The 16568-nt window shown below is 41.3% G+C and overlaps 2 protein-coding genes and 1 pseudogene across 3 annotated transcripts in view; 2 read left to right on the top strand and 1 right to left on the bottom strand.

The window, feature by feature from the left end:
* Positions 1–9321, bottom strand: part of PHYHIP (phytanoyl-CoA 2-hydroxylase interacting protein) — a 23894-nt gene extending 14573 nt beyond the window's left edge. For both annotated transcript variants that reach the window (XM_075207130.1, XM_075207133.1), the window contains exons 1-2: positions 9203–9321; positions 7934–8050 (exon numbers count right to left, since the gene is read on the bottom strand). In XM_075207130.1, coding sequence (XP_075063231.1) covers positions 7934–7936 — 3 coding nt within the window. In that variant the 5' untranslated portion in view covers positions 7937–8050; positions 9203–9321. The remainder of the gene's footprint in view (positions 1–7933; positions 8051–9202) is intronic.
* LOC142151462 (adenosine 5'-monophosphoramidase HINT1-like) lies at positions 3291–3940 on the top strand (annotated as a pseudogene).
* Positions 9308–16568, top strand: POLR3D (RNA polymerase III subunit D). The gene is made up of 9 exons (XM_075207134.1): positions 9308–9398; positions 9885–10047; positions 10304–10347; positions 11207–11358; positions 11478–11602; positions 11774–11942; positions 12467–12735; positions 13253–13405; positions 15657–16568. The coding sequence occupies exons 2-9, from the start codon at positions 9886–9888 to the stop codon at positions 15777–15779; spliced, it is 1197 nt and encodes a 398-aa protein (XP_075063235.1). The 5' UTR covers positions 9308–9398; position 9885; the 3' UTR covers positions 15780–16568.

Here is a 16568-nt window from a genome sequence, read left to right as displayed (position 1 = left end):
CAGGTGTATCCACCTTAGGAACCTGTTCCCATTGGGTCATCTCATCCAGTTGAAGTGGAAAGATGCTAGGAAACCTACGTGGTACAAATAATTTTCTGTCTGGCTATTTCCATGCTACTCAATGAGATTTGTCAGCTCTTCAGAAGGAGGGAACATGCTATATGGCTCTTTCCCACTGGGCCTCTGAATCAGAGACCGCTAAGAGAGGATAAGCAGACCTATGCCTTTTACAGGAAGTGCGAGTTCTTGTGGACTCAAGAAATGTATTTCATTTTTCAAGGTCCTGTACCAATGAAGTAGACAAAGAAGCTTCAACCTGGATTTGGCCTTGGAAACCAAGAGGAGCCGGAAGGATAGAAGAACCTTCCCCTGCAACCTTTGAAGATGTCGTAAGGGCAGCAGTCTTAGAAGGCTGCACTGATACATTTTGAGCCAGAGTGATAATCAAATCCACTGTGGCTATCTCTGCAGGATGGGCGAGCAACTGAAGTAGCTTCGCTACCGACTGTCCCAATGCAGTCGTCTACGTTGGTTCCCCATCTGAGGGGGACCCTCGTGCGCACCCATCCCAGCCATCTGCATCACAGTTCACACAAACCGACCCCGGATCCTACCGTCCACTGGATAGTTTGGTTTTACATTTTACAGAGGTAAAATATTTCACCTTGTTTGTTTTACCTTTGACATGTTTCACAATATTTAAGATGCAACAGACAGGGGTGGATTGGGAACTTAAAGTGGCCCTGGAACAAATTATTGAAGTGGCCTCATGTCGGCGGGACCAAAATAACTGTAGATGGGGCCAACACAAAAGTAGGCGGGATTTAGAACTACAGGAATTTGGTTGTAGTAACATTTAGGAAAACCTAAATGTGATGACTTTACACACAGTGAGTCATCTCTAAAGCCATGCAGGGCAAATGTATAGTATACTATAGGCAGCCCCCTCTTAGTATAGTATAGGTAGCCCCCCAATAGTATAGTATAGTATAGGTAGCCCCCCTTAGTATAGTATAGGCAGCCACCCTTAGTATAGTATAGGTAGCCCCCCTTAGTATAGTATAGTATAGGTAACCCTCCTTAGTATAGTATAGGTAGCTTCCCTTAGTATAGTATAGTATAGGTAGCTTCCCTTAGTATAGTATAGGCAGCCCCCCTTAGTATAGCATAGTATTAGTAGTCCCCCTTAGTATCGTATAGGACCCCCCCTTAGTATAGTATAGTATACTAAGCCCCCCTCACTTACCTTCAGTTGCTCTGAGCAGCGCCTCTTCTCACATCAGGCAGACAGGAAGTGAAGTCAGACTTCCAGTCTGCCGAACAGCACCGTGGGAGCCTAGCAATTGGCTGCCTGTTGCTGCCCACTGAACACCAATATTTTAGATTGCTTTCCTGTACGTGCCTCCCCCCGCCGCATCCAAACGCACCCCCCCGGGAAAATCTGAGGTGGCCTCCAGGTGGCCTCGTTAGGCCATCGGCCTACCGGGAAACTTCCCTGTAAGGTCTATGGCCAATCCGCCCCTGGCAACAGAAATAGGTAATCTGTAACTTTATATCAATAGTCGCAGTTACACTACACTTTTTTTAAAAATTTACTTTTATATATATGTAAATACAAATACATAGCTATAAATAGTTACGGTATGTGTTTATATAAAGACTCATACATATTTCCTAACTCTATAGGGATAAACCCAGAGTTGTACTCCCCAACACAATTATTGTGTTAATATACATAACAGAATAATCCCCAAAATAGTATCTATTTGTACAGATATGTGTAAGACAAAACTAATGTAAGGTACTCATCCCTCCAGAGCCATGTCTAGGGCAGAGTACCCGCTGACAGTCACACACAGTATATATTGCTGATCAATAGCAGCATATAAAGAGCAGCCTGTCAGTCAGACACAGTATATCATCATCACCATTTATATAGCGCCAGTTATTCCGCAGCGCTGTACAGAGAACTCATTCACATCAGTCCCTGCCCCATTGGAGCTTACAGTCTAAATTCCCTAACATACACACACACAGACAGAGAGAGAGAGAGAGACTAGGGTCAATTTGATAGCAGCCAATTAACCTACTAGTATGTTTTTGGAGTGTGGGAGGAAACCGGAGCACCCGGAGGAAACCCACGCAAACACAGGGAGAGCATACAAACTCCATACAGATGAGGCCATGGTCAGGAATGGAACTCATGACCCCAGTGCTGTGCGGCAGAAGTGCTAACCACTAGGCCAACCATATACTTAGCTGATCAGTAGCAGTCTGTCAGTCACACACAGTATATACTACTGATCAGAAGCAGCAGATAGAGAGCAGCCTGTTAGTCACACACAGTATATACTGCTGATCAGTAGCAGCAGATAGAGAGCAGCCTGTCAGTCACACACAGTAAATACTACTGATCAGTAGCAGCAGATAGAGAGCAGCCTGTCAGTCACACACAGTATATACTACTGATCAGTAGCAGCAGATAGAAAGCAGCCTATCAGTCACACACAGTAAATACTACTGATCAGTAGCAGCAGATAGAGAGCAGCCTGTCAGTCACACACAGTAAATACTACTGATCAGTAGCAGCAGATAGAGAGCAGCCTGTCAGTCACACACAGTATATACTACTGATCAGTACCCACAGATAGAGAGCAGCCTGTCAGTCACACACAGTATTTACTACTGATCAGTAGCAGCAGATAGAGAGCAGCCTGTCAGTCACACACAGTATATACTACTGATCAGCAGCAGCAGGTAGAGAGCAGCCTGTCAGTCACACACAGTATATACAGCTGATCAGTGTCTGTGAGCAGGGTTGCCAACTCTGAAATAAAAAACAAGCAACCACTTAGTGAGAAACAAGCCCAAACCAATCGAAAAAAGCCCAACCTACAGGGGACCGTCCTTTTCTATAACACTAATTTCTACACTGAATCTCCATTTAGAAAACCTTTATAAACACAAGAGGACACATTTATACACTGATATGGCAAATGAAAAAGCAAATGCTGTAATTTAGGACACTTGTATGTCTATACCACACATCCCCATGATATAAAATAGGGCTCTGAAAGCAGTCTTCTGACATGAGCAGCTTACTGAATGGGAGGGGAGGGTGTTATATAGCAGTGTTACCTGCTATAGGTGCAGGGATCCTGTGTCTGTCACAGCACTTATTTCAGTAGGTTGCTGTAGATCCGTCTTCCTGTGATTTATTCCACGTTCTCCTCTGACTCCGCCCACACCCACAAAGCGCCACTTCATTGGAGGATTTCGCTGCACAACCCGCCCACAAAAAAAACAAACTGAATGCACCAATCACAAAATAGTAACACCTCCCAATGGTCTGCCTGTCATCAGGGCTGCAGCTATGGCGGATGAGATCAGCAAAGCAAAGACAGCCCGTCCCGGTGTGAGACCATATTCGGGAAAATTATCCGTAAGGAAATCCCGGCTAATATAATCTATGAGGCCAATTCAATTGCGCCGAGAATAACGTGGCGTTAACAGTATTACCGTTAATATGGTAATTTTAGCCTGGATTTCATCTCGCAGCTCAGGGAGCCGCAAGTAAAAATCCACCATTGAAATGACCGTATTAAGGGTAATTATGTGCAGTTTTACCGTATTAACGGTAACACTGTTAACGCTACATTATTCTCCTCCCCTATGAGGGCGATCAATGTATCGCTTTCCATGATGTCGCTCCACAAGCACCAACACATTTCCTAGGGGTGCCTAAGAAAGCTATTAGCCAATTATCTGAAGTAGAACCTGCTGATGACGCTTTACTAGGACATCTGATGATTGATGGCAAGAAATGTGCTGCTGATTTGGGCCTGGCGAGGGGCTATCGGCTGGTTATAAATGAGGGACCAGATGGTGGCTAGTCTGTGTACCACATTCACCTGCATGTTCTTGGCGGCCGTCAGCTGGGCTGGCCCCCAGGCTAATAGCACATACATACATACATAGCAGTCTCATTCTGTCCTGTCAGATGAAGTGCGTTCTCTAAATATCATCCTCCAATATATTGTCATCTGTTCAGGCAAGAATACAGCGAACATGACAATGGAAGATAAAAAATAAAATGAGTTTGTTTCTTCAATTTGTGTGGAATTTGAATACATTATTTTATTTACCATTAGGTGGCAGTTCCCAATGCAGAATTCTGTTATTTATTTTATATTTATATAAAAAGAGCCTTTATAAACAAAAAAAAAAACGATTATGCAGCCTGTGGACTTGGAGAACGTCTCCAAGCCCAAAAACAAGCTACCCGCCGCAGTGAAAAAAAAACCTGCAACTTCACAAAAAAAGAAGCACAATTCTGCTTGTTATAAGCGGAATTGGGAACTATGCTGCTCAGTGTCTGAGGTAAAACTGCTCAGGAGTTTCTTCAACTGTCTCCAAGTGTCACTTCTCCTGAACGGTCTCCAAGGAACATACCAATTTGTGAAGGGGGAGCAGTCCTGTATGAAAATGAAATGCTCCTCCTCCGTTTTTAACCACTACATGTGTGTAATAGTACGTGTATCTGTCAAGTTATCAAAACTATGTGCAATACAGTTTCATATATGAATATATACAGCCATATAAATACAGTTTACACCAGTAGACAGACAGTAATACAAGAAATCAGCAATCCCTCTAGGATAGTTGAAGTACAGTTAGGAGGAGAGAATCCTGTCAGCAAGGATAATAGCAGAATACTCTCCTTATACCCCATTCATACTGCACCAAAATCCCGGGTTTTTGCCGGGGCGAGCTCAAACGACCCGGGTCTTGGTGCAGTATGAATGGTACAAGTCAAAAATCCCGGGTCTAAAAACCCGAGTCTTCAACCCGGGATCTATCGAGGGGTAATTCCCGAGTCGGACCCGGGTTGCCTGCACTATGAATGGTGCAACCCGGGTTTTTCAACCCGGGTTGCACAGAAAACAAGCTGATTGGCTACACAAAAGTGAGTCGTCGGCCATGATGAAAAGTAATGTGGTAAACAATCACCACCCACTTTTGCATCATCTTTATGCGTCAAAAAACCAGTCACCTTTCAATGACATCACCATTTTTCAGCCAATGAAAACTGCTCTGGTGATGACTCCCACAAATTGCCAGGGCACAGACTTGTGCAGTATGAATGGGGTCAACCCGGGAAATTCCTGGGTCCGAGGTGCAGTATGAATGGTGTTTCTGAGCTGGGACGCTCCGAGCCCCGGCAAAAACCCGGCTTCAAAAACCCGGGATATTGCCGGGGCGGCAGTATGAAAGCGGTATAAATAATCCTCTCAGGAGTGTACTGTCCACACAGTAGCTCGTTTTCCCGCCTTAGGAATATACCAAATCTGTTGATGAGTAGGGGTGTCTTCCCCTCTGGCTTCCAGGCATGCCGTCCGTGATGGCTTACTATTTTTAAGCCAGCAAAATAGCTCCTCCTTGTCTCCTTAGTACCGGTTTGATCCTTCCGGTTTCTTTCCGAGTGCCCCTCTCCTATTTTGAGAAGAGGACTTGGTATGAGCGTTAATATGGCTGCTCCATCTTGACATCACGGCGCTCTATGCCACCAACGGCAGCACCGGATAGTCAGTTTAATAATAATAGTTTACAGCAGTGATACAGTGTAATTATATGACACAGGCACAGCATAAGTTACTTTCTTTGAGAGGCAGTGGCTCTCATCTGTACATCTACTAAGTCTGTATGTTGGGATTAGTTTCCCTCAGTAGACTATACCTGTCAGCACTGTGTAGCTAAAGCCCAGTACACATTACAAATCACTAATAAATGAATGAAACAAAAGAAAATAAAACCTAACCTACAAAAACAGCTGCAGTGCAGCTACAATTAAGCCCAACTCCTATGGGCACTTAAATAACACTGAGGAGCCACAGGGGTTACAGGGGGAAGGAGCTTCTGTCAACAGTTACATTAACAGTTTAATTCTTTAAGTTTCAACTCCTTTGGCCCCTCATACAACCCCATGGTAGCAGTGTCCCCCAGACTGGGTGAAACAGAAAATACATAATAAAATATATAATAAGTTGTTTCTAGGTAATTAAGTCACACAAGGCAACCAATGTAAACAGTTACTGTACCTATCCCAGCCTCTGTCCATAATCCTGAAACTGCCCTGTGGTAGGATACTGTTATGCACGTCTAGTTGCTATCCAATAACGATTGTCAATTGCCGATATGTGGTTCCAAAGCACAAAGTGATTTAATAGCCAAAAGTAGCAGAATAACAAATCAGAATAAAATAAGTCTATTTACATTATACAGGCAGTATAATTTTAAACATTTATTCCCTAACATCGCTAACTAGAGTATGCAATGTGCGATCCCTTCGGCGAATGAACCAGACAACTGCTGATGAATAGGGGATTAAAATGATACTAAACATGACATATTTCCTGCAACCTGAACCTTTGATTTCACTTACATGTATATAACTTATAATGTTAAAATAAATATTGCTACATTTCGACATAAATAACAATGTGTTGCAACTACACCTAATGTGTACTAATTACAAATGTGTATGTTCGTGTGAATGTGTGAACTTGTTATTTTCCACGTGTTGCGGCTGGATGCACTTCCCCACGCAGTAGCGTGCTCTACGCATAATTTTCAGACAAAGACAACCAAGTTTGCAAGATATTAATAGAAATTACTTTATCCAATTTGCTGACTTTGACAATACCAACCAGGAAGGTCCAGTCTACTCATTCCATGGCTTTTTATCTCTGTTCACAACCAAGGCTGAGTGTATGAGATTAGGGGCATATCCAATTAGGATTTGCATCCGCTATTACGCGCACCGGTACCGCAACATTATGAATTTCCGTACGCACCCCATATCCGCGATGTGCAGTACAGGGACCCATGCAGCTGTAATTGCAGGCGCCAATTCTAATTGAGTATACTCCAAAGTGTCTGCGTGACGTAGGGCCTGATTGATTAAGGAAAGTTAAGCAAACCAAAATGAGTAACTTTGGACCTTGGCAAAACCATGTTGTATTGGAGGGGAGGTAAATTTAAAATGTGGGGACAGTGGCCTAGTGGTTAACACTTCTGCCTCACAGCACTGGGATCATGAGTTTGATTCCCGACCATGGCTTTATCTGTGTGGAGTTTGTATGTTCTCCCCGGGCTTGCGTGGGTTTCCTCCAGGTGCTCCGATTTCCTCCCACACTCCAAAAACATACTATTAGGTTAATTGGCTGCTATCAAAATTGTCCCTAGTTTCTGTGTGTGTGTGTGTGTGTGTATGTTTGTTAGTGAATTTAGACTGTAAGCTCCAATGGGGCAGGGACTGATGTGAGTGAGTTGTCTGTACAGCGCTGCGGAATTAGTGGCGCTATATAAATAGCTACTGATGATATTTGGGGTACAGCATGTTCTAGATCGACTCTTAATGTCAATGTAAAAATAAAGCTTTCAAGTATTTGCGTCCTACATGAATAAAACAGCCAGTATTTTCTTTATGTGCAAAATAATAAACTCATTTGCACCCCTTGTATTGCAACATGGCTTTGCCAAGGTTCAAAGTTACTAATTTTCTTGTTTTCCTTTCCTTAATGAATCAGGCCCATAGTCTCTAGCTTTTCTATAGGGAATAGCCTAACTGGTCAGTATGGATTAGACTTGGCAGGTGACATCTAAACCTGTTTCCAATGGTCTTTCCGTAAAGCTGTGAGGTTTAGTGGTCTTTTAATGTGTGTGATTCTAATAAGTTGTACGTAGGGCAGGCATGAGCCTTATTCTTAGGCGCCTTATTTCCACCACAGCTAAAAATGGCAGCTGAACTTAGAGCGCGGTTACATATGTGAAAACTGGAACTCAATGACTGCCCAGGACACAAAAGAGTGATTCTAGAAACAGTCAATAATGTTAAAAAGATGCCTAGTGAAAATCATAGAAGTGAACCTACCATTTCTGTGGTAAGGTACTGTTACTGCTTACTGTAGACCAGGTCATACACTGTGGTGGGTATCATACTTTTCTTTCATGTCCTTGCACATTTCATGGCATTTCAGTACTGTCACCACTGGAGTGGATTAGAACCAAAAGGAAACTGGCAAGTAAAAAAAAACACTGTGTCCCCAACAATCCGCTTGATTAAAAATAATACTATATTATAAGCTTAAGATTAACTTAAATTATTAACTTAAAACAAATATGAAAATATCGACGAAAACCATATTATTTTAATGAATCAAGTAATAATAATAACTTATACTGGAACTCATGAAAATCATGTTTCAACGGGCGCTCACTTTAACCAGCATGCTGTATTTACAACTGTGTACAACTTAGATCATAACAGAGGCAAACCGAGGAGGGTTTCTTAGTGCCTGGAACCCTGTATAATTGAGGTGGCTGGACCCTGCCCCCACTTCACACGGCTCTGCTTGAAAAGGGAGAGCTGTGTGCACCTAACAGTAGTGCATGCAACATTGCCCATGTATATTATAAAGTTAGGTTGAGTTGGAGAGCAGCCAAGCACTGTCTAATATTATGGCCATGCCCCCATGCATGCTGGTCACTCCCATTGGTGGCGTGGTGGGGAAACCCCCCTCTACAAATCCTTGTGTTTGCCCCTGCATAATGTATTTTTGTTGTTAAATCAGACTGTATTGTTATTGTGACCATGATTCTATACCTTCCATTATCTGTTTATACTAAGTTGCCCATTTAACGTGAAACCATAAAAAAATCCTTTATAACTAACAAATAAAAAATAAGAACCCAGGGCCTGATTCATTAAGGAAAATACTCATTTTATTTTTAATTTTTCTCCTGGACAAGACCAGGTTACAATGCAAGGGGTGCATATTAGTTTATTATATTGCACATAAGGAAAATACTGGCTTTTTTTTTATAGATCAACTTTAAATTTCAGTGTACAAACAAGCTATCAAGTATTTGTGTGCTACATGAAAAAACAGCCAGTATTTTCTTTACGTGAAAAATAATAAACTCATTTGCATCCCTTGCACAGCAAATGGTTTTGTCCAGAAAACTTAACAAAACTTACTTAATTTCTTGCTTAACTCTCCTTAATGAATCAGGCCACCAGACATTTGTGTAGCAGATGATGCTATTAGCAGGCATGTGTACCTTAATAATACAAAATGTATCAGCCAAATGGCAGCATCAAGTGAGCAACAAGAATACTTTCGTGAGTAAACAAACTTGCCTTGGCACCTATTTATAATAAAATCACAGGGCAGTTTGTGTCTTGACATGATAATGACGTTTTAGGAGAGGCTCCCCGCTCTGTTCTGCTACAGCCCGCAGGACTACATTTCCCAGCATGCTTCGGGTAGGAAGGAGGAAGTGACGTCACGGCACGGGTGGCTGTGTGTTAGAGACATGAGATGCTGACCAGGCAGGTGAGGTGGTTGTATAGTGATCCTGTGTAGTCTCATATATTCTGCGTTTGTCTTATAGGATTGGCCTGTCTGTGTTATGTAGTGTGTTGTCGTCTCAATATGGCAATCGTCTTCTAATATAGCTGTATATTGCCTGACTGCATAGACATCAGTTTATAGTCTTGTATTATAGCAAATATTAATTGTAGGTATCAAGTGTTAATGAGATTTAGATATGTATAATATTTGGTTAATATGGTTACTTATATTAGAGGTCGGTATGTGCTATGTGAATGCAGTTTTTATGTAGTGTTTTTCTGAAACAATATGTTAATGGTGTGATTCTCAGAGCTGATATTGTTAGCTGCCCTCCAACCTAATTTCTCTAATTGCTCATGTTTTGTTACTTCTGTGTCAGTTATGTAGCACATCTCACTTTGCAGCATCCTTACCCTGTTTGTGCAATTAGTAAAGTCTTCATCTTGTGTCCTGTTCACATTTTCAAAGGATGTCAGAAGGCGCTAAGAAGAATGATTCTGCGTCTGGCGGTCCTAGGACCCCAGTTGCAGGTGCGAGAGGTCTGGTTGGGCGTAGACCATCAGCACCCCTCACCCCGGGGCGTCTTCCTTCCATCCGCTCCCGGGATCTCACCCTTGGGGGTGTGAGGAAGGTGAGACTCATCTCAAGCTATCTATTATATGATTGTTCACAACCATTGTATAGTCTTAGTGATGTTGACTCAAATTAGTTTTATAGATTACAATGCCTGGGAAAATTTTTATTACTTAGATTATAATGTCACAACACAAGTATATTTTGTAAAATGTAGGGTATATTATATTACGTGGCTGTGTGTTGGGTTTGACTAATTGCTCATATTTTGTCTGTCAATTCACCAAAGTAAAATTTATTTTATTTGTTTACAGAAAACATTTGCTCCAAACATAATCAGCAGAAAGATAAAGGAAGAGTAAGGTTCTGTTCTTATCTCATGTACTCTTCCTATATTCTAATTAGTCTTCTTTGCCCATCTTTTAATCACTTTTAGCTTTCAGCCCTTTTTATACCTTTTTGATTTTGAATTTTTTTTTTTTTTTTTACTCGCTTTACTTCCCACCTATTTTATTTCCCAAAATTCTCTTGCTCTCTGGTCCCCTCCTTTACATTTACACAGAGGGGGGAATTAAATTGACTGCAGTTTTTTTTTTTTAACAGTGCTTTAAGTGATTTTTAATGCGGTTTTCATGCATTTTGGAGTGTTTTAATCTCACCCGATATTCAATTTTTTTTAACGCTCAGTTTTTTTTAGCTCCAACGGTCCTATCACGGACAAGTAGACGATTTATTGAAAGTATAGGGTGGGTGGGAGGGAGCCACGTTAAAAGCTATTCAATTGTTATTTAACGCGGCGCCGTAAAATGAGAATGTATGACAATTCAATCAAATACCGAACACTCACAAAGCCAGATGCAATGCAGTCACCAAACCAGCCAACAGCTATCGGCAAATGACAGTTCGCTGATGGTGGCGTTAAGCCCTCCCCTTCCTTCTGATCAAAATGGTCAATTGTTAACATGCGGGGGTGGCGTGAACAGATTTCAAATTGAATATCATGATTTTTTACCCTGCGGTACTTAAAAACTGTCACGCCCGTGCGGGTAATTTAAAATGTTTAATGCTGCGTAAAGGAAAATTACCGCGGTCAATTGAATTTCCCCCCCCCCTTACACTCCAATAAAATGTCTTGTCTGTCTATCTACTATCGTTTTTTTTTTTCTCTCTCTTATACAGTCCTTTTTGTTTTTAACCAACTGTCTGTCTTCACCCAGGCCGAAAGAGGAGGTATCTGTAAAACATGAACGGTCTGAGCGCAACAGGGATCGGCGTGGGGATGGACCAGGGAGAGGACGTGGTAGACCACAAGTTATCCAGAGTCACTCCATCTTTGAGCAGGGACCAGCTGAGCAGCTCAAGAAAAAAAGTAATGAGTTTAAGAGAATGACACATACCTAAGAAGATGTGTAATTAGAGTGCTTAATATACCGTATTACTTAAGTATTACAGATCAATACCGATCAATTGTTCTTGATTTGTCTTTAGCTGGATGGGATGGGCCCTCAGAATCTAGTGATCTTGGTCCCTCCCACATCATTAATATAAAACGGGAAAAAAGAGAAACTGAGGAGGAGACAAAGCAGATCCTGCGAATGCTGGAAAATGACAAGGTACTGGAGAAAATCCTTTCATCAATCAATGATGGCTTTAATATTCAAAACATGTTTCCTAGTTGTAAACCTTTTTAACTTAACCTCTTATCTCTCTACCCCCATCCCGTTCCCCGGTTTACTGTTCCCCTCCCTATCTGTGTCTCTCGCCACTTTCTCTGTCTCCTGTAGTTTTTGGATGACCCCGGTTTGAAGAACGATATACAGAATCAGCCTGTGCAGCTTCCTCTTGCACACTCAGGCTGGTTGTTCAGAGATGAGGAAGAGGAGGAGGATATAAAGCCCCTGCTGGGGGTCTCCAAAGAGGAAAAGATGGAGGTTGAAAGTTCATCTGTCAAAGGTCAGTAATCTTAAATAAAATAAGCAGTCTACATTTTTTATTTATTTTTTTAAATAAAAGTCTCCCTCCCCTCAGCATCCACAGTACATGGTTCATGCCAGAAACCCTTGTGGTTGATAAGATCCCCCTCCACCCATCCCTTTTCTTAATAGTTGCGTTGGATATAGAATTTTGACCGCCAGCAAGTCAACCTTATTTGACGCCCTGATGACCTCTTTCTCAAATGAAATAACTTTACATCAGTTTCAGATGATGGAGGAAGTGCGTGATTCTGGAGCATGAAATCTTGAGGTTTTGCAATTTGGGTGCAGTTGGGTTTACATCAGAAATACTCATTGATTGGAGCTCTATAAAGTTAAATGTGATATTAATCTGACATTAGCTAAGTTAACAAACAATGTACTTTTTTTTTTTTTTTTCTCTAAATCTATTTAGATATTTAATATCGGATTGTGATTACATTAAACCTAGTGTACATTTCAGCAATTCCATTTTAGTCTCATATACTGTTTTGATGCCTCCAGTGAAAGAAGAACCAATGGAAGATGAAGGTGCCTGGAAGTCTCGTGTCCCCCCATGCAAGTCTCCGGCAGTGAAGAAGGCCCCTGACAAGAAGGACGTGCCTCTCACAGAGTTACTGGAATCTCTGCGCGTCTCTGGGGAGGAGACTCTCTTCTTCATGCAGCTCCCCGACACTCTTCCAGGGCAGCCGCCCACCCAGGACGCCCGACCTGTCATGACTGAAGTGCAGAGTGAGGATGGTCACATGTTGCTGGTCAAGGACAAGAGCCAGGTTTGTTGGGGAGACCTTTACCCTATTAGCCGGTCATGTTTAGATTGGTGATTCTGACAGTCATCAATGATCTCTTCAAAATAGGAGTCTTATCACATTACAGCGGTTACATGCCAGTGTTAACTTGTTTTGACTGTTCTTTGTGGTGAGGTTAAAATGTTATGGATCTAGGTTCTATCGTTCCTTTTCATCTTGGGCTATGTTACCACTAAGCTGTGCAGTTTGGGCTATGTTACCACTAAGCTGTGCAGTTTGAGTGTTAAAGAGCCAGCATTGCTGCAGGGGATACTGTACAGTCCTTTTGGCAACCAGAGATGTAAATGTTCCCATACTCTGATATTTCTCCTGGCATATACCTTTGTTGTGTAGTTGAATGCAAGCTCTTGTTCTTAGCCATCCGCAATGTACTGAGGATGCTCTTGTCATATTGAGATTGTGTGTTTGTGTAATTTGGGACTTTGTTACAGTGAGTACTTGCTACAGCTATTTTACATGGATTCCTTTTAATTTTGCACAGGAAGCACAGGCAGCAGAAGACAGCTGTTCATTGCGAGACGTAGCGGAGGGCCAGATCGGAAAACTAGTCGTACGAAGATCAGGAAAAGTGCAGCTCGTCCTGGGCAAGGTCACTCTCGATGTCACCATGGGGACATCTTGCTCCTTCTTACAGGTAACATCATTTGTAATTGCAGTGCTACTTTGTAAGATAGACATAGGCTTCATGTTCAGTCTCAAGTTGTGTTTTAATAAAAGAGCACAAAACTTATTGCTAGTTCTGACCATATTTAAATCCACGCTCCAGTCTGGAGAGTGTATTACATCCAGAATCCAATTCAAACGTATCCGGAGATCCAATCTGGTTCTCCAGATACGTTTGAATTGGATTCTGGATGTAATACACTCTGCCTAAATGTTACATGACATATGTGGATTCACACAGTAGCCTGCAGTATCCACACAAGTGTCTGTTCACTAAAAGGTCACATCAGAACACATAAAAACATTTATTAAGAACCCCCTACTATGGCGGCCCTGTGATCCTATATCTGGTTTATTGCCCGGATGGAACAGATTACACACCACCTGCATGAGAAGGATGATAAATTTCACCAGGTTTGGGCTCCTTGGCTTTACTTATAACCCCATACCTCCTGTACCATCTCCTTCCTCCTAAAAAGACTCCCTATGCTCATAGGTGGCCTGACTCTTGACTCTCGATGCTGTTTCCCTTTCCAGAGAATATAAAGTAATAATCTCCTTTGAAACTTTTATTGCCCCTCTTCTATTTATTTATTTCTCTTCTTAAAAAGGGAAAGATAAGGGTAAGGAATTGTGTGGATAAAGGGAAGTGTGTTCTTTTTTTTTTTCTTTCATTCTCGGTGGTGACCAGTGCCCCCCCTCCCCTCCCCCCACACATTATATAGTTATAAAATGTTGTATTGAGTATTCTGGATAACAATTGTATACTTACCTGTCTTTTTATTGACAACCTCTGGCTATTTTGGATATTTGCTATTCAAATATTTTCAGCTTCACTGACATATGCCTACGATATGTACTGTTCTCTGCTTTTGTTTCTAATCCTGCAAATGTACAAATTGTTGACTCTTATCTGTACATGATTGCTATTTTTCAAAATAAATAGTTAAAAAACAAAAAAAAACCAAACATTTATTAAATGATAAAATAAATGAACAACTCTTAATAGTATAATCATTAATCCAAAATAACGATTTACATGTTGTTTTTATATTAAATATATATAAAGATCCTTTTCAATGCATACTGTACATAAAATGCATTTATATAGCCAATCTTCCTTGCATACACATGTTCTATGCTAGCTAGCGGCATGTGTAGTTTTTAAAACACTAGTCATCACTATCAGTTGGTGCTTACACCTGCACTGTAGCTGGTGCAAGTGATATGGCTGTAACCAGGTGTGCTCACGAGAAACGCAGCACTGGAATAGGCTGCATCTGCATGCCTTTAATTTACATGGCCTATGTTCAGCTGCCTTTTCCCTCTCCTGTTCCACCTCTTAAGTTGTAGTCCGTTGTAAGTCATTTGCATTCAGCATTTGAATTGCATGTAATTCCGTTCATTGGCGTGAGTTCCGTTTCTGAGCATTCACACATCTATATCATACAAGCTATGGCATGCAAACAGACTTGTCGGAACATGAATCGTGCCAACGTATTGAGTGTTTTGTTAATTCTGTAGCAGTTTGTCTACGCTTTCATTTGTCTGCAATTTGTTATGAAGTTAACTCTCTAAAACTACTTGTCAACAAGGCATAAATAAATGTAAAGGAATACGATATTTTAGTTTCTACATTAGTTTAGTATCCTTGGAAAGCTAAAGGTCTTTACCCTTATTTATGGATTGTGTAAACGAGTCTGATGCCAGAACTGCAGATGCTGTTTTTAAATAAGTTTTTCTTGTGTCTTTTAAAACAGTGTTGTAATTACCTTTCTATGGTAACAAGTGCAATTACAACAGTCCCTTTCTGTTTGCAACACTGTTATTGTGTACAAATCCTTATTTTAAATTATTGAAGAAACAACTGTATGTGAATATACTGGTTAACTTTAAAGCCAGAAATAGAGAATACTGTGAACCACATATAGTGCTTTGTGATGCTGTCTCTAGTAAACGCAGAGGGGAACCAGCATGTTCTCCAGCCACAAAGAGTCGCCCTCTGAGGAGAGAACTGGGGCATGGACCCTCTATTTACAATATACATAGAGGGCAGGGTTGATTTAATAAGTAGTTGTCCTTAGTAAAAAGACTGCATCCTGTAACATGTTTCAGACTGTTATTGACTGGTTTATTATGGTCTGTTTAGGGAGTAGCTATTGTTCCCGGGGCAGCAATTCCATGCTTGTTGTATTTGATGTCTTCTATTCACTCTCTTCCAGGAGCTGGTGTCGATCAGTGTAGGAGAAGCCCGTCGAGGAGAAATGATGGTCCTGGGACATGTTCAGCATAAACTTGTCTGCTCGCCAGACTTTGAGTCTCTACTGGAGGGACGTCGGCGCTGAGATAACTTTCTTATATGCCCTCCTCCTAATACAGCACTGACTGTGGGATTTAACCCTGAAAATACTTCTGTGACGTTTTCGATTGTGTGTCTTGGGGTGTGGTGGTATAATTTTATCTCCCGAGTTGGTCAAATCCTGCTGGTGTTCACCCTGCAGATATACATGGATCTTTATTTTATTTTTCTTCTATCCTTGTGACTGGATCATCATCTTCATCATTTCTGCTCATTATGTATTTTTTTACACAAAAAGTTTTGTGAATACAGCTTTAGGTGAGCGGATGATGTTGGAAAGTGTTTGCCTACTTCTTACATGTGCATAATGTACTGAACAAGCCAGGTTTCCTTTACTAATGAGAAAGAGGGGGTGCGGAATGAATTGAAACCTCTCGCATTGCAATGTCCGGAACCTTTAGGTTATATATTTCATTAAGCTGGACACATGACTTATCGTATGATCCCTTATTACCTCAATTTCAGCTGATGTTTTTCTGCTGTCACCTGTATGACTTCTCTAGTTTATCCATTGTGAACACACCACACAGTGGAGGCAGCCACTGTGTGTACTCAATGACTCCATTTACTAGGCCACAATGATAATACCACTGATGTAGTTCCTAGTGGTCGTAATGAGGAAGTACCATCCATCAAGACTGTATAAACTGGTTTTCTGGTCTTAAACATGTCTATTAGTCAAACAACTTTTACAAGCCATATAAGATTTCAGAATATAATGTCATTGTTTTGTAAGATTAAACATTGCTGAGCTGTGTAATTCATTATTTCAAAA

This window comes from Mixophyes fleayi, chromosome 4 (assembly GCF_038048845.1).
Source record: "Mixophyes fleayi isolate aMixFle1 chromosome 4, aMixFle1.hap1, whole genome shotgun sequence".
In the NCBI taxonomy this organism is placed as follows: domain Eukaryota; kingdom Metazoa; phylum Chordata; class Amphibia; order Anura; family Limnodynastidae; genus Mixophyes; species Mixophyes fleayi.
This window is presented reverse-complemented; position numbering and strand designations above follow the sequence as displayed.